Below are 18693 nucleotides of genomic sequence, written 5' to 3'. Positions count from 1 at the left end.
TGGCAGAGGGCTGGATGGTGCCTTGGTCTAGTTGACATGTTGGTGTTTGGTCACAGGTTGGACAAGATGATTTCAGAGGTCTGTTCCAGCCTGTTTGGTTCTGTGATAGGTAATTCTGGCAGTGGGCGACCACAACCACCAACTATTTGACCCAAATGGACCCCAGACTCCAATGGAGGGAAGAACTGCACCTGCAGACTAAGTAGCATGAGAAGCAAGACATACAACGGGCAAACAGGGCTTTGACTACGAATAGACAAGCTATGCAATTCGCCACCAATTAGTGCTAACGGCTTTGTTTGCTGAGGTACATAAGCACTGTAAAGCACTGAGGACCGGACCGTCGGCCTGCAGCGGCCCTGGGCCCGGTACAGCGGGCCCGGCACGGCCTCTCCCGTTGCCATGGCGGCCGCGCCGGCGGCGCTGGCCCCGCCCCGCCCGGCCTTCGCCACCGCCCCCACAAGATGGCGGACGGCGGGGCAGCGCCCGCGCAGCCGGACGGGGATGTGCCCGCCGCTCCGGCCGCCGCCGGCCGCAGGGATCGGCAGCCCCGGAGCAGCGGCCGCCCGCCCAGCGCCCGGGATTTGCAGGTGAGATGGCGGAGGTGCCGCTCCCGCTCCCGCTCCCGGGGGCGGGGTAGGGCCGGGCCGGGCCGGGCGGAGCGCCGCGTCGTCTTGGGGCCGCCCCAGGCCTTCCCTCGGGCCGGCCCTGAGGGGAGCGGGCGGTGTGCGGGACCCCCGCCGGGGCTGCCCCGATGTGCCCTCTGAGCCCACTCGGCCTTTCTTCCTTTAGCTCCCACTCCCTTTTGGGGCTGGGGAGGGGAGGACGCCTCTGGAAGAGCACTAGGCCCTTTAGTAAACGGTGTGTGCTCAGTTCCACAGGGAACGGGAAGGGCTCTCCCGACACTTCATAGCTGGGTTTTAACTGTCCTTGAAATTATTGAAGTGCCATTGCATTTTCTGATTATTTTATAGGAATGTCTTGTCCCGTATGAGAATGTCAGTCTCTGCAGATGTGGTGTAAAACTAAGGACAAGATCTTTTCCCAGGTCTAAGTGGGAAAAGTAGAGTGTGATCACAAATGTAATTCAGCATCAGTACTTAAATGCTTAATCACAAACCCTCTTAGCAGTATTCTATGTTTGTGTTTTTTTTTTTTTTTTTTTTTTTTTTTTTTTGTGTGATTTGACAGTTTATGACAGTTCAAAATCCTTTAGCAAGAAATTGATTGGAAAACAGATGAAACTTAGTAACTGAAACTGTCCCTGTTCTGTTTAATTACACATAATTGACAGAAAAAGATGGGTATAGTTTTTTTCATGATTACTGTTTGGAATTTTCATAGGTTCCTCTTAAGATTAATTTTGCTGCAATCATAGGATGCTTAGAGTTGGGAAGGTTCTTAAAGACCATCTGGTTCCAGCCCCCATGCCATGGCAGGGACACCTTTCACTAGACCAGCTTGCTCAGAGCCCCATCCAACCTGGCCTTGAACATTCCCAGGGATGGGGCATCCACAGCTTCTCTGGGAAATCTTTTCTTATGCCTCACTACCCTCTGAGTAAAGAATTTCTTCCTAAAATCTAATCTAAAAATCTCCTCTTGTAGTTTAAAACCATTCTGCCTTGTCCTATCGCTATCTGCCCATGTGAAATGTTGCTCTCCCTGTTTTTTTCTAAACCCCCTCTAAGTACAAAAGGCCCCAGTGGGATCTCTCTGGAGCCTTCTCCTCTGCAGTGTTACTGTTGTGTTATTATCCGGATTGCTTTTTTGTTGCTACAATATGTAACAGTAACAAAGTCTGTGTTAACACTTTTGGTTGGTAGGTTTAGGCGGCTGAAGCAGGCTGGCATTCTGACTAGATACTTATTGATAAAGTGTTAAACCCCAAGGAAGTACCCTCCTGCGTCTGTGCCACAATATGAGATGGGGTATGAGGAAAGCACAGAAGCCTGGCCGTGCCCTTCCGTGCTCTCTCAGCATCCCTCAATCCTTGGATTAGGGATGGTACAGGGTATGTTGTCTATGACTTACCCATCAGCTTTACGTATCTGAAAGGAATTTTCTTCTATCCTCAGATGGAATAGAGGCCTTCAGCACATTTTTTTGGGCTCTCTTTTCTCAATTTAATTTTCCTAATGAATATAATTCCTCATATTTATTTTTCCCTTGCAGAAAATACCTCATAATATTATAAAAACAACAACAAAATTGGGTTTAATACCCTGTGTTTGAAGCAATGTGTTTTCAAGGACAGATGATGTTTCATTTCATTTTAATGTGTATCCCCTCTGCATAAAAACATAATGAAATTGTAGCCTAGTACCTTTTCTGGTGTATATGATAAAATATTAATGTCAGTCACATAGTGTGAGCAGACTGGTTTGGGGACAAAGCTAAGGATGATTTGACAAAATAGACTCTTATTCAGGACAAAAGAAAGATTGCTGAAATGACATTGCAGGTCTCTTACATACATTTCTAAGAGTGAAATGAGCTTGCCAGTGATATGGCAATATTTTGGGAATCCTTGGGAAAAAGTTATTGGGGTTTGTGTAAGTTTTTGTGGAGTGATGCCTTGAATTCAAGCCAGCAAGGCTGGATTTGTTCTTCATCTCAGTACAAGCTTATTTGAATTATGTTTTTTACATTTCTCTGTCAAATGTTTGTAAAATTTATTGTTTGCTTCTGTCAGAGGGTTAGGTTGCTGCTTTATTTCAATTTGTTACCATTAATGAACTGATGCTTAATATCTCTTTGTGTATTTACTCTCGTGACTGAATCTAATACAGATTTTATGTAGCTGGTGAAGCAGTAGAAACTAAAGGATAGCAAAGTGCAAGTTCCAAGTCATAATGGCATTTAAGCATTGTGCAGTTTGGGTTTTTTTTAATAAAACACAAGGGAAGTTGAATTTTAGCTGGGGCTCCTCATGTTGATATTTCTACTCTTCTGGACAGATGGATATTTCACATTAATTTTTGTCTTATTTCTATTCTATATGTAGTTCTTGAGTTATAGACTTACAAAAAAGAGTTTTGTTTCCTGCAGCTGGCCTTGGCAGAGTTATATGAAGATGAAGCTAAAAGACAGTCATTGTGTTCTGACAAGCCAACAGCTACAAAGATCAGTAACCCAAAGGTGTCACAGAGGTAAGATGTGGGGTTTTTTTTCAGAAATGCTTAGATAGGTGTCTTATTAGCTCACAAAACTTCGTCATTCCTGTTTGATCCCTCCTTGTATTAAAAGCAATCTATGGCAATTCATAAACAAAAATTGTGAATCCCTGCAATAAGGCATTGTCTGTCTTCTCAGAATGCTTTTAAAATTTATTTAGGAGCATTTTTACCAATTGGTATTCCAGATATTCCAAAACACTTTAAACCCATTTCATGTGAGATGCTATAAGCAAAATGCTGTGTTGCTCTTTTTTTACACAGACATAATTAGGAAATTTGCTGTATCAGAAAATTACTGCAGTTCTTTGTTTCTTCAAAATTCAGTAAACTAGCAGCTTGTGTGAAACTTGCCAAGTGAACTGCTTTCAGTGTTGTATTTATGGCAGTGCCTGATGAGACAAACAGTGATTCTAAAAGTTATTAGTAGATTCCTGTGGGGTGACAGAAATAAGACGGGCTTCTTAATGAATTTGTCTGGGTTGGGCAGGTGGAAGGAAAGATGCATATCTATATTTCAGTCCAGCTTTTCCTAAAACACTCCTAAACTGCAGTGTTTCCTGTTCACATAACATTTGAAGATTCAACATAGTCCTGGATGGTTTTTATAAAAGTATCTTGCTAGTTTTTAATTAATTTAAAAAATAATTTAAAGAAGAGAAATATTTCTAAAACTACTGACAGTGATGCCATAACAAGCCTTGTATGTGGCTTGTTTTTGAATCACTGCTGCCAGTGTGGATCTCAGTGTTAAAGGACGTCAAGCAACAGAAAAGATCTTAGTCACCAGTTATGCTTCAAGTTCACTGTAAATGCAGAAATCTCTTCAGGAAGAGAGACTTTAGCAGAGTATGTGACACTTGGAAGTATAGGGGGTTTTGAGGGTTTTTTTATTTCTTTTGGTGAACCCACCTAAGCTGACTAACCAGCTACATAGAACTAAGTTTACAAACAAATAAAGCAAACAGCTTCATTTGCCAGTACATCTCATGAAGTTATAACTTCCCACTCCCAAGCAAAGGAGATGCTGCAGTACTGTATCTCAAATACTTCAGTGTGATAGTTGGCAAATACTTGTTACTTGCTGGCATTCATACTGGAATCTGTGTGAGAAGGAAGAGATGAATTAGTAGACTTCAGTTTACTCTCAGATGAGAACAGTGCATTAATTGCATGGAAACGGTGCTGCTCTTCTATGCTAGAAAAAATACAGTTGGAATAGACCTATAGTGGCCATCCAGTCCAACAGTTAATGCAAAATGACTCTGCCATATTTGTGCGCTTTCCTCCGTGTTTGCTGAGAAGCATTCATGGCTGTGTACTTTGGCAAAACAAACCTAAACCAAAACAAACCCAAAACACCAAGCCACCAAATAAAACCCCCAAAACCAGAAAACACAACTCAATATTCTTAGTTTTTGAAAAAGAATTAGCAGTTAGATATGAAGTTTATGTGCCAGTCATCATCAAATGTTTTCTTTTATTCTCTTGGCAGTCTTAAACTGGATTCTCTTAAAAGGTTGAGAAAACCAGAGAGAAGCATGAGTGATGACAAAGAAAACCAAAGGTATTTTCAAAACAAAACAAAAAAATAATTTAACAATTGTGAAAGTAATTGGGGTTTGTGTCACGTTCACACTTTGCTCCCTCATGTTCTTTCAAAATGCATGTGAGCTAGGTTTGTCCTGCACAGAGCTAGGGGACTTACTACAGTGTTAGCTGAACACTGTTGTTGTAAAATTATATTTATCAGAATCTGGCTGGAGCGATGTAGGACCTGTAGATGCCTTAACCTGTATGGTTTAAAGGTCATAACTTACACTTGTACTCAAGAACTTTTTTGTCTTTCTGAATATCCTGAATTGTTCTGTGTATCTATTGCTCAAATATTTGAATACTTTCTTTCTTTCTTGAATACAAATTCTGATAAGAATTCCTGTTTCATATCCTTACCACTATAATTCTTTTAAATCTAATAATTAAAGATTTTCCATATAAATGGTAGTTGGTGTAATGAGTACTGATTTATGTACAAGGGAGACATGTTACTCAGGGATTGACAATTATGTGGCATTATAAAAACAGTATTATTGTAAAGTACCCTCATACCAAATATTCTCTTCTGGTAATTGTAAAATATGATGGAATCAACACATTGTGAAGGCATTGGTCTGAGAGACAGTTTCACATGGATTAATTGATTTGCCTTATCCCAGATGGTTAAATGTAAAAGTTGAGGAAAGTGGAAAGCAGTTATTAGTTATTAATGCTTCCTGTAATCAAAGGCAAAACAATCAGGTTTGCCAGATTTTGATTTATGTACAGATTTTTTTACAGCATCTATTCCAATGATATTTAGAGATTGTAGTGCCTTTCTCAAGATAATTCTCAAAGGAATATCTTGATCTTCATCATCAAACAGATACAGTTTTGAACAGGATTATTTGTAGTTCAGCATTTTGTCTTCAATAGCTAGTAATGGTGCGGTGAAGGAAAAAAAACCCACAAACTAGCTTTCACAACAGTTTCTGCAGGTTTTAAAATGCCTTGAAAGTTAATTATATTTATTTAAAAATTTCCGTTTCTGATACTGTTGGGAATGGAAGTATGCTAGATCTTTGAATTAAAAAAACAAATTGTGGCAACTGTACCTGGAAAACCTGAACAGTTTTATATTCGTTCTGCTAAGGTGGTGTTAGCTGTGACTTTATATTCTATCCAGTCCAGGCACAGTCCCATGCACAGAAAACCCCTGAGGAAATCCATCTTTCTGGGAATGGGTGACAGTCATATAAGATGCCCAGCTCCATCAGGACTGTGTTCACTTAAAACTTATGGCTTGTCCTCTGATTTTTGGCATCTGTTCCAGAAGGCACTTTGGTAATTTGTTAGTCAAGTGTCTTTAGTATAGTGCTGCTGGGATTATTGAGAAGGTTGGAACCAAGTGAAACATTTATCAGAATGAAAAGGTTTTATCTCTTTGTTAATTTATTTTGTCTCTTTGTTAATTTTTTTTTTCTTTTGATGGAAAGAGAAAAATTGTGCTTGTTATTTAAAGCATTGTTGCTTATTTGCATTACTATTCTAAAGATTTTATACAGGTGACTCAGAATATAGAGGATTACAGATTTCTGGGGCTTCTAATAATCCGAGTAAAATTGTTGCTGAGCTCTTCAAGGAAGCAAAAGAACATGGGGCTGTCCCATTAGATGAAGCCTCAAGAGCATCTGGTGATTTCAGTAAAGCCAAGGTAAAAGTTAAGAAACGTGTTGATCTCTCTTTACATTTGTGTCTCTGAAATTCATCAAACCACAGGAGAGCATGTGCCTCTTTCTGTGATTTACAAATAGCAGATTTGTTCAAAACAGTTTTATATTGTCTGTTTTCAAACAGTTTGCTCTAGAAAATAAAGAGAAAGAACCTCACCATTTCGTAGGGAATAATTAGAAATCATCAGGGACTGGAATTATATGCTTTGTTTTTAATTACAATTGATTAAATAAGAAATCAGACTAAATTTGCATCCCAAATCTTACTTATAGAATTGCTCCTAGAGAGTTGTGGTCAACAGTTCAGTGTCCAGATGCAGGTTGGTGACAAGGTATCTGTAGAAGGACCAGTGCTGTTCAATGTCTTTATCAGTAACACAGACAGTGGGGTCAAGTGCACCCTCAGCAAGCCTGCAGGTGACACAGGCTGAGTATTGCAGTTGAAGTGCCTGAGGTCTTGCATGCCATCCAGAGGGATGAAAGAAATGGGCTCATGGGAACCTCATGAGGTCAACGATGCCACAGGCAGGATTCTGCATCTGCATCAGGGCAACCCCCAGTATCAGGCTGGAGGATGAAAAGATTGAGAGCAATTCTGGGGAAGGACATGGAGACAGTGGTGGATGAAAAGCTGGACATGACCCAACAATGTGCACTTACAGCCCAGAGAGCCAAACATGTCCTGGGCTGCATCACAAGAAGCATGGGCACCAGGGTGAGGAAGGGGATGCTGCTCTTCCACTCCACTCTGGTGAGAGCACACCTGGAGTGATTCATCCAGCTCTGGGATCCACAGCACAAGAAGGACAAGAAGGAAGCTGTCAGAGCGAGTCCAGAGGAAAGCCGCAAAAATAATCAGAGGGATGGAGCATCTCTCCTATGAGGAAAGGCTGAGAGAGTTGGGATTGTTCAGCCTGGAGAAGACAAGGATCTGAGAAGACCTTATTGCAGCCTTCTAGTACTTAAAGGGAGCCTAAAGAAAGATGGGGATAGACTTTTTAGTGGGCCCTGTTTTGGTAGAACAAGGGGTAAAGGTTTTAAACTAAAAGAGGGTAGATTCACACTAGGTATAAGAGACATTTTTTACAGTAAGTCTGGTAAGACACTGGAACAGGTTGCTCAGGGTGGTAATGCATGCCCCATTCCTGGAAACATTCAAGTTTGTTACCTTTAAAGGTCTCTCCCAACCTGAAGTATTCTATCATTCTTATGTTTGAAAAATTGTACAGTACAGAAGATGAAATGTGTCACAAAGCTTTTTTAATTTGACTGTGGCTGCTAGATATAATTTTCCACTTAGAAAATATATGATAGAACAGTACTTGCTTTTTATCACAGAAGCAAGCTTGTAGATAGCTTTTTTTTTTTTTTTATATTTTTTTTTTTTTTTTTTTTTTTTTTTTTTTTTTTTTTTTTTTGTGCCTAGGTAAGAATTTTAATAAACTGTTTTAGATAATTATTTTATAAGCTTTTATTTGTAATTTTTTTCAGTCATTTTCTGGTGGTGGATATAGATTGGGTGACTCATCACAAAAGCACTCTGAATACATATATGGAGAAAATCAGGATGTAAGTAAAATTCATAGCAGAAAAGAGAACCTCCAACAGAGGCCTGCTTAATCATGTTTGCAGCTTGAAATGCCAGTATTACTGAAACTATGTTTATGAGGAGAAAATAATATCTAAATATTAGCTGCATGTTCAGTAGAAATTGTTGAAGTTTCTGAAGAGATGTTTATTGGATACCCCTAAGGCCTCCATGATCGAACTGTCAGATGTAAATTACTTTGAAATTCTTAGCACACCTTCTTTTCAGTTACTTTCCACTAGTGTTGTCCTGGATTCTCTTAGCTGTGCTAACATTTTAATGCTTTTAGAAATTGATTCTTCTTGTGGCTTGCAAAGTAGCCCATCTCAAACTGAATGGCATGGATGTGTCCTAGGGAAGGTGAAGCAGCAGGCTTGAGGCCTTTCTTTCCCATCACTTAAAAAGCAGGATGTGAAGGAGAGGGTGAGGAGAAAAGAAGTTCTCTGCACTTCGCTATTTTTGTGGATGGCTAAAGCAAATTTTCAGCTTGTCTAGAAACAAATACTAAGGCCAGAGGATGTGGTCCTGGCTAGGGGGTGCTGTTGTGCCACACAAGGAACCTTCTAGTCTCCAGGAAACCTTCTACTCCAAGTAACAGCCAGCTGTACCCAGCCAGAATCTTTTTGGAGTGGGCTTTCCATAATTGGAAGTATAAATAGTTTTCTAAGGGAAGGCCAGTTATACTGCTGGGAAAGCCTAGTTTTCCTAGATGGTAAAGCACTTAGAAGGAAGAGAGGATGCAGGTTTTTAACTGGAAGGCGCTGGCTGGACCTTTCATGTAGGATGTAGCAAAATAAGAAGGGAGCAAAGGAGGCTGGTTTCCAGGATTCTTAGCTTTTGATCTGAATGGAGCTACTTTCAGCTTTGTTGGAGCTCAGCATGTAATAATTTGAGAAAAGTGTAGGTTTTTCTGTAACTGATGTATCAGCAGTAATTTGTAATTTTATGGGTTTATTTCTTAATTTCTCAATAAAAATGTTTACTGCTTTTGGAAATAATTGGAACACTATGAAGATCACTACACCCTCACTGTATCATACTGTCATGGATAGCACATTAAGAGATTCTTTTTCCCAAGGTAGGAAAGTGGTCTAGAAAAAGAAAGTAGTCTATAACTATTGGGCTTTTTAAAAAATAATCTAACAGTGACAGTTACAGTGCAAGGTATTGTTCTTCTTTTGTCATTTGCCTTCTTGTTTTGTGGTCTTGTACAAAATCTGTTTAGTGTAGATCAAAATTTCTATAACTAGTCTGTGCAAAATTGTGCTGCCTTATTTGTCTTTCTTCACTTTTTTTAAACTTGTTTTACTTCATAGGTTCAAATTTTGCTGAAACTGTGGAGGAATGGATTCAGTTTAGACGATGGCGAGTTGAGATCCTATTCAGATCCAACAAATGCTCAATTTCTTGAGTCAGTTAAAAGAGGGTAAGTTTAAATGACAACTTTTTTGAGGTATGTCTGTGAAGTGAAGTGAAGAAAAATCCTTTCTCCACATACTTATCAAAAGCTTCAGACTTCTTCTTTGCCTGAACCCATAAAATATAGTCTGTATTTGTCACCAGATGCATGGGACACTTAAAAATTTGCAATACTTTGGTTCTTTTGGTGGTTTAACTCTGAATGGTACTTGTTACAACAGCTTTTATATTCACAATTTTTTCCTAGCTCATTCTGTGATTCAGTTGTCAGTATATTCTATGTCAGTATGTTCACTGTTTTTTTTTTTCTTCTTTTAGGATGAAATCAATTCATAAAACAATTGAATATGACTTTCAAAGTATACATAATATTAATATTGACTCCTCCTGTGTGTGTAGTTTTTGGATGATTTCTTTTTGCAGTTCAGAATGTAATTGAAAGTGTAATTATTGTAATGTATTATTTTTGTAATTCAGGGAAATTCCTTTGGAACTGCAGCGACTTGTTCATGGTGGCCAGGTAAATTTGGATATGGAAGATCACCAAGAACAGGAATATGTGAAGCCCAGACTGCGATTCAAAGCTTTCAGTGGTGAAGGGCAAAAACTTGGAAGGTGAAGAAAGCTAATATGTTCTGTGCTCTGTATTCATATGCTGTTTCATTCCTATGACTGAAAATTTCAGACTACTTTGTCATGGTTCCATTAGTAACATCTGGTTTGGTTTTTTTTTTTCAATCCTATAGCCTTACACCTGAAATAGTCAGCACACCTTCTTCCCCAGAGGAGGAGGAGAAATCCATTCTTAATGAACCTGTTCTGATTGATGATTCCATGCCAGCAACTAAAATTCAAATTAGATTAGCAGATGGAAGCCGGTTAATACAAAGATTTAATCAAACACACAGGTAAATAGATTCTGCATCAATGCAGGTAACAGTAACTTTCAATAAGTTTGTGTTTTGTTCTTAAATGAGTCTCAGCAAAACATCAAAAAGGGGGAAATACCAGCCTTGCTGAAATGTATCATTCTGTGTCACTTTCATTACATGGATATATGATAAACTGACTATCAGAAATTCTGTACTTGGAAACACAATATATTTGATAACTGCAATTTCTGTTCAAACTTTTATAACCAATTATGTCCTTTGTTTTTTAAGGACATAGGAGAGGTCATAATTGTTCCCAGGGCAACTGAAATCTGTATAGCCCCACCATGTAGTCATCCCAGCCCTGGGCCCTCCTTGGGAGGACCAGGTGGATGACTTGGGAAACACTGTGAAAGCACTTTATTGTGAAGTGTGGAGTATAGTCTCAATTGGAATATAGTCTACACTATGGGCAGAGAAATCCTGTGGCCCATAATCAAGAATTTCAGCTTTCTACCTTGTTATACTTAAGGTTGTGACAAAACATGACACGGTCTGTAAGTGTAGACTGCAGTCCATATGCAGAAGGTTATATAGACATTTTGTGCTCATTTGCAATTTCAGCATGTGGGTTGGACATAATACTGAGAGCTAACTTCTGTTTTGGATGGTCATCTCCTAAGAATTGGCAGTGTGTGAGCTTGATGGACATTTTAGATTTGTTAGTAGCTTTGCTTATTAGAGCTTGGCACCAGTTTTATTGATGTTGGGGCAGTGCCACAAACAGTGTTGGCCAACCTCATGAGGTTATGTTAGTGCAAGGTTCTGCAAAGCTCTGCTCTCCACTGCTGAGAGATCTTTGGGCAGAGGACAGTTCCACCCATGCTTTAGCACTGTTAAAGCCAGCCTTAATTTGAAATCTGCACTATTGTGTTAGAACATGGCTGCAGCTTGAATCTGGACTTGGAAGTGGTGTACATGGACCCAATTCCATGTTAATATTGTTACATGGAGAGCTCATCTGTTTCCTTTTTTCCTCCTGGCTCAGAATAAGGACAAAGTGTAGCTTTCTTTACTTGACAGTTTACACAGACCACAGTGAGGACATTTTGGCTGAGATACCAGTATGGAGGAAGATACAGCAGTATTTTTTGATAGTTTATTTAATATAGTTTATTATATTTTTGATAATATATGATGAGAGTGCAGGCCGAGATCCTTTCTTCTCTGCATCTGCTGAGAAGTGACTGATACAGACCATGGGGCTTATTGGGAGCCTCTGTAGCTGAGTTGTGTGTTCTTCTGTTTGCATGGAGGGATAGAAGTGGTAAGCTTGCCAGTAACATCTGTAACAACCTAGATTGTGTTGACAGGAGATTGTTTAATTATTATTAACTTTTTCTTGACTGTGAATCTTTGTGATTATCTTTAGCAGCTGATTTTGATCATATATATGGCAAAGTGCATTACTTATGTCAAAGGCCTTGAAGACTGATAGAAAGCAGAAATCACTGCTTATTTGGCTACAGTAAATTTGCCAGCTTATTAATTGCAAAAGATCTTCACAGATTTATTCTCAGCTTAATGTCTTAATAGAAAAACCTCAAATTTCAGGATTTTATCTCTAAAATATTATTTTTTGTCCATGTCTTAAAAATTAAATTATCCTTGTTATATTGTTTATGTGACTGTTTTATTAGCTGTTGTTAAGAAGTTCACTGCCAAGTGAAAATAGGGGAAAGCTCTTGCTATTGAAGTGCATTAATAATTCCTGTCTGCTTCCTCCTCCCTGTCATTATATATTTTAAGATTTTCTTCCATTAATAATTGCATCTTTTTGGAATATACTAATTAATAATGAAACTTTTGACAGTGATATTGAGATTACTCGACTTCCTCTGTTTAGGTATCAGTTCACAGTATGCTTCCATGTTAAAAATTCTGTTTCTGTTATTTGAGAAAACAAGCAACATTCACTATAATTTTTCTGGGGATTTTTTTAATGCAAGAACCAAATAATTGTAAGCTACAATCATTAGTAATCTGGATCAAAAAGAAATATGAAATCTAGAACTTACTTAGTGGTTTAGTCTGCTTAATGGTTTTGTGTTCTCCGATCATGTTAATGTTCAGAGATGTATGTCAGATGGAATCATACAGAGTTTTCATGTCCATATCATTTTCACAGGATTAAGCATATTCGAGATTTCATTATCCAGTCCCGTCCAGCTTTTGCAACAACGGATTTTGTTCTGGTGACTACCTTTCCAAATAAAGAGCTAACAGATGAAAGCTTGACACTACAAGAAGCAGATATACTTAACACTGTGATTCTTCAGCAATTAAAGTGATCTTGTGATTGTTGTACAACATAGGGACCCTGCTCTACTGTCATACAATATGTTTCCAACAGATGAAAGAAGGGAGATATCAGTGTCTTTTTATTTCCTCTTTTCCAGGGATCATATTTTTGGATTTCATGTCTTCCAGCTATAACATATCTAACTTTTTTATTTTGATTTCTCAATATTATTCAGGTTACTTTCAGTGTTAAAATGAAGGTTCTGTATGTTAATATGTTTCAAACCACATCTTATACTAAATGTGAAATGAGATAGGACTTTGTGACTCATTTTTTTGAGGGGGTTGGGAAAAGGAGCATTTTTCTGAAGGGGACAGTATCTTTCTTAGAGTTGGTAAGATTTGCACTATGGAAATGTTCTATGCTGCATTGACAAACAGCCATTTGAAAACTTAGACTGTAGGTTATGTTTACCTTGAAAACTGTATTAATATTAAGATGTTCTTTTAATAGGTTTACAGATAATTAATGCCCTAATATAATTTTTGTACGTTCTATTTGTAGTGTTTCATGGTGTAGTATAATATTTATATTCTAGTTTTTATGTCATTTTCCTTGTATTGTTGCTGTGAATGAGTTCAGGAGATGCAAACCTCAGCTGTTGCACACTATAATAGAATGTTCTTATTTGTATTCTAGTTGTACTACTTGTGATGAAAATAAATATGAATTTTTTTCTTCTTGAAAGTTAGAGAAATGTGAGCAACCACTGTCATCTGGGGAAATGATGTGATTTAGAGGAGGCCTCTGGTCATCATGAATCTGAGTATGCAGTTGGACCCTGTGCAACAGCGTGATTTCTTACACAAACAGTTACTTAACCCCAAACAAAAATACACTGAGGTGCACAAACACAGAACTGGACTAATTTTGTGCATGCAAGTGACAGCATAAATGTGTTAATTGGTCACATATTTTTGACCTGAATTTCAGTTGTTTATATTTGGAATTTTGGCCAAAGGTATTTTGTAGTATTCACTGGGGATTTGGTTGTGCAGCTTTCACAGTGCTTGTTTGGAAGCTGTATAATTAAACCCCTTCATCTTTGAAATTACATATTTTTTAAAAAAACTTGCCCCAACACTGCAGTAAGCAGGTAGGAGTCTTATGCTGGGGGAAACTGGCTGCTGTGCTTTAGTAGTATGCAGTTTTTTAGTATTTTTGGACTTCTATCAGATGAGTGGATCACACTCTGAAGGAGAATAGGTGGCCTGTATCTCTTGTACCAATATGTGCTAAAAATTGTTGTTTTCCATGTTTATTTTGTTCTGAAAATATCAATACTTGTTTATTTATGTTAAGGTTATAATTGCTTTGTATATTCTTACGTTTTTACCTCAAAGTAGACATTTGACTGAGTAGATTTTAAACATGCAGTTGTATTTGAAGTATTTTGTTTTGCAGTCTGAATATCTGCATGATTTTTAATCATAATTCATTTCATGTGCTAAGTAATTAAAGTTTTATGTTTAAGATCACAGACAAGTCTTCTTGTGTTATTCCAAATTTACATTGTGATAAAGTGGTGATTGTGTTGGGTGCAAATATTTAAGCCTAAACATAAGGGAGTTGTCATGTACTATGCATGTATTTTGTATCCGATATACTAACAATTCTCTATATAAATGCAATGCCAAAGTTCATGATATTGATTTTGGGCAGTCTGTGGTTTGGGCATATTTAGGTTCAGAATATAGGTAAAGTTACACTGCTTATTACTTCTGAAGACCATTATTGATTAAGCAGTGATGTATGAAGAAAGGGTGTTAACTAAATTGTTTTTTCCCTTTTATGCCAAAACCTACAACTACATATTATCACAGTCTCTTTGTTTCAAATACCTGTTAAATTTCAGTGTTTAATGGCAGCTGAGAGTAACTGGGGATCCCAGAAGTTGAAATTATTTTGTCAAGCACTAAGAAAATGTGTCAATGTTTATGTTTAAATATTTCAGTGCTTCTCTGTACTTGAAAACCTATGGAATCTTCCATCTCATAATTTTATGTCATAGCTTTTATTACTATAAATTGTTACTTATAGCTAACATCTTGGCCTTTTTGGCACAAGACTGTCCTTTGAGTGCAGACCTATGTGGATATGCAGTTAAGACTGGCTACAAGGGAGAAAGAACTTGGTAGAAGATGATCTTTCTCTCACAGTAAGGCTGCAAGGTTTGGGGGTTCCATTCAGTTTCCATTAAATACAGGTAACAGTGCTTTTATAGACAGCCTATGAAAAGCTCAGGCTTCACCTCAGCTTGACTTTCCTAGAAATTCTTTATCACAAAAGAGCCAAATAATCAAAATCTGCTTTTTTTTTCCTTAAAGAAAACTCCTCAGTAATAATTTATTCTGGATAAACACAGCCTTGTTAGTTTTTTTTATTTTGTTGGGTTTTTTGTGGTTTTTTTTCCCCTCAGCAGTCCACTGAGATGTTTGCAAACATTCTGCTTTAATTAAACTACTGGACACACTTGTATAATTAGCATACATTAGCAGTTATCTCATGCTGTTCTTGCTCTTTGGTGAAAATCTGTCCAATATTAAATGAAGCAAGGAAGAGCACACAATTACTCTGAGGTGCTATTTGCTAACTCCCTGCTTAGTTTCTTGCATGAAGTTACAGCTCCCACTGTCTTTAAATTGTCTTACTCTGTGCAGGGAGAAGAGACAGATGCATCTCCCCCTTGCTCACACTGCTTAAAGCTGGCAGGCCTCAGCGTTGGCATGTGCTGTTCTCTGGGCAGGTGAGACAGCAGCAAGGGTCTGGGGTAAATGCTGAATCAATGGCAAGGCAAAAGCAGTCAGATTCTGCTGTTTCTGTACGATGGGTATAATTGGAACGGGTTCCTGAAAACAATAAAAGTGGGGCTGCTTCTATTTAGCCTGGAAAGCTCTGGTCCTGGAATGGGGTTAGATGAAAACAGTGCAGCACAACCATCTACACCTATTTGAGGTTTACAGAATTGACTTTGTGACTGGGAGATGATTTTAATCCCTGTGTTTGTTTTAGTGAGTTTGATCAAGTTTGAGTTTATGGTGCTGGTTCTGCTTCTTAACGACCTCTCTTTTGAGAGAGCATTTCCATTGAGTCTTTGGTCCCAAGTTAAATTTCTTCTCTTAAAAAAGCTCAAAACAGGTAGCTTATGAGGAAGAAAAAAGGGATGAGGTGATTTAAAGTGGGCAGTTACTTCACAGGGAGGAAAGCATAGCACTAATTAGAAGCTTGTACAAAGCTGGAAATTCAATTCAGGTATTCTCAAAGGGAAATTCAAACACAGTTTTCAATAGCTGAACTATTGGAATGAAGCAGCCTTAAGAATCAACTTTCTTTTTTTTGTTGTTGGTTTTTGTTTCTTTTGTTTTATTTGGGGTTTTGTTTGTTTGTTAAAATCTCATTGTTATGCTGGCTTTCTGTAAGTTTTTTTAATTAAAACAAATTTATTTAGGTTCGGTACTGATGTAAAATAAAGTAAAAAAAGATGGCTTAGTTTTTGACAAGAAACTTGCTTTTCCCTTTTCTAGTCATAATTAATAAATTCTGATGTATGTTTCATATTCAAAGGGCTGGAGATGTTACGTATATCACTGTATGTATTCAAATTTCCATTACAAGCCTCCCAAAAAAAGTCTGCTGAATATCAAAGAACTCAGATACTGGAACTCAACTTCTTACACTTCTTAGTTGTAATTCTCCTTTAGTAATGGTCTTGTTCTGCCCATAATCAAAGAGCTCCCTGGCAGCACATCTGAAGGTTAAAGCAAAGAAACTATGTTTAAAAACTTTTTCATCTAAAACTGAGAAATGGGGAGAGTTCTTTTCTGTTCACTGGGAGCTGTCTGCTCTGGAGTTAATATGTGATCTACAAGCTATGTGGTTTAGCTCTTTTTCAGGTATATGAGAAGGTAGATTTCTTATTCCACACTGCATTAAGATAAACCAAGAGAGAAAATCTTAACTGTATTAAAAATAAATTTTAAAAAATCCTTCAGGGAATTATTCTGGAAGACCTACTGTTTTGCATTTATAAACCTTTTTCAGTCCAAATTAATTTGGTGAGCTCTTAGACTATTTAAATACTAGCAGGCAAGAATTCACAAATGGGAATAGCCATGAGTCATTTTTCTAATCTGATGTTTCTAGCTGAAGTTTGAATGGAAGGGACTGTTTATGCAGGGCCATGAAATTGGTATTTGTTTCATAGAATACTGGGTGCTGATATAAGAATTTTGATTGTCTATTCTAGAAAAAGAAAAAGAAAAAACATTCATAGTGTTTACTAGCTCTAACATTAACCCTACCAATTAATTGCACTTTGAGGACAAAATAAATTTTCTGATTTCCAAATTAAATTTTTGTTTTCATGAATATTTTTATGGCAATAGCTTTCTACTGTGTTTTACACCCATGAAAACTTCAGAACTTCAGTGCTTGCCTTGTATAAACCACAGACAAATTTCCATTTCAGTGCAAAGAATTAATTTTTGTTTATCTTATGGCTGTTCTTAATCAAATAACACTAAGTCATCATTAATCAAATGTTCACAATGTAAATGTCCTTACAGTCTCTCATGACAATTTAGTCTGTTTTAAACTAGATTTTGCCAACCAATACCTCAGCCTGAATGTGAAAGTGTAAGTACTAGTTTTTTTGAAAGCTTGCAGTTAATAGAGAAAAACACAGATAACATATTTACTTCTATTTGCATTTGAATTCTTTTCTTAGCAAACTGATTCTTGGTATAAGAAACTGAGAAATTTTCAATAGAGATGACTTTGTCTCTGAATGCAGAAAAGTGCTACCACTCTTTATCCATGAATTAGTATCTCAATACATGTTAATAGTAGTTTCCACTTACTTATTTATCACTTTTTTAGTATTGGTGCTCTTGTTTTGATGTTTTGCCATGTATGCTTTCACCTCTTTTAACTATAAAATCATATTCTGCATATTGTTATTAATGCGGGACTTCTTCCCATAGCAGCCCTCAAATCCTGTAGTCTAAAAGGAATCACTGAAAGTGGAGGACGGAGCATATAGGATATAGGCAAATAGTTATGTCAAAAAGTTTTTTACTAAACTATTTGCTCCTGCTCTTATAGTCCAGTAATTTGTTTCATTTTCTAAGGCCAATTCCTGAAAACTGTATTTTGTGGAAACAGACACAGACCTTAAGCCAGGTTGCAACTGTTTGGTAACCTTGGACACTACACAAAAAACTGTAAGCCAGGATTTGCTTGCTGAAAGGACTGAAGTGGAGAGATCAGACAATTAGACCTTAAAAAGACTTGCTCAGGGTTCAGGTTCACTTTTTTCCCCACTTCTCTCTTAAATCCTAAGACTGGAAAAATTTGGATAAACCACACACACCTTGCCACCATAGGACTCAATAATATGTAAGGTTGACTTAGCTAGTATTTTCTGTATTCCTGTTGTTGCAGAGCCTGGCAAACCCAGCTAGAGTTCTGTCTGAGTTTTGTGTGTTTGTAATAGTATCTCATGGCCCAAGTTAAGAAAGAAGCTCAGGTCATATATATGATAAGGATGTGGAGTAAGTCATAGTGTCAGCAAATAAATAAATGTGAGAAAACTAGAACCTTGAAAGGATTTTGGAGGAACTTTGACTATTCATGTTTCTTCTCTAACCTGCACTGACCTCTTCCACACAGAGGTTTTCATTTATTTACTCATCTAAACATTATTTTGTGCCTGTATAGAAAGTCTCTTTAAATTCTGTCTTGCTATGCAATTCCTATTGACCTGCCTGTAGGCACCCATGAGAATAATGAACTTTATGTTCAGTGCTTTCATCCTAGCTTTGTTGTGGCTGGTTTCATGTCTCTCAGCATGACTGCAGTTCTGAAAAATAGTGGTTGCCTGGTTGACAATCTTCAGGTCCTACTGCAATAAAACTTCGAAACAATAAAAAATCAGATTTGTGACTGTGCTTTTGTTCCCATCAGCTGTAGCTCCTATTGCTTTGACTGATATCTAGTATCAGAACATG

At 37.7% G+C, this 18693-nt stretch overlaps 1 protein-coding gene across 1 annotated transcript; it reads left to right on the top strand.

Moving 5' to 3' along the window:
• The first annotated feature begins 456 nt into the window (after positions 1-456).
• UBXN2B (UBX domain protein 2B) lies at positions 457-14165 on the top strand. Its single transcript, XM_041473788.1, has 9 exons — positions 457-590; positions 3051-3151; positions 4671-4742; positions 6266-6425; positions 7936-8013; positions 9349-9458; positions 9929-10066; positions 10198-10359; positions 12512-14165. Exons 1-9 carry the CDS (start codon positions 465-467, stop codon positions 12672-12674), a joined length of 1110 nt encoding a protein of 369 aa, XP_041329722.1. The 5' UTR covers positions 457-464; the 3' UTR covers positions 12675-14165.
• The last annotated feature ends 4528 nt before the right edge of the window (positions 14166-18693 follow it).

The sequence above is a fragment of the Pyrgilauda ruficollis genome, unplaced genomic scaffold (assembly GCF_017590135.1).
Source record: "Pyrgilauda ruficollis isolate IOZ18807 unplaced genomic scaffold, ASM1759013v1 scaffold30, whole genome shotgun sequence".
Taxonomy (NCBI): Eukaryota; Metazoa; Chordata; class Aves; order Passeriformes; family Passeridae; genus Pyrgilauda; species Pyrgilauda ruficollis.
The sequence above is the reverse complement of the archived record's forward strand: the minus strand, read 5'-3'. Positions and strand labels throughout refer to the sequence as shown.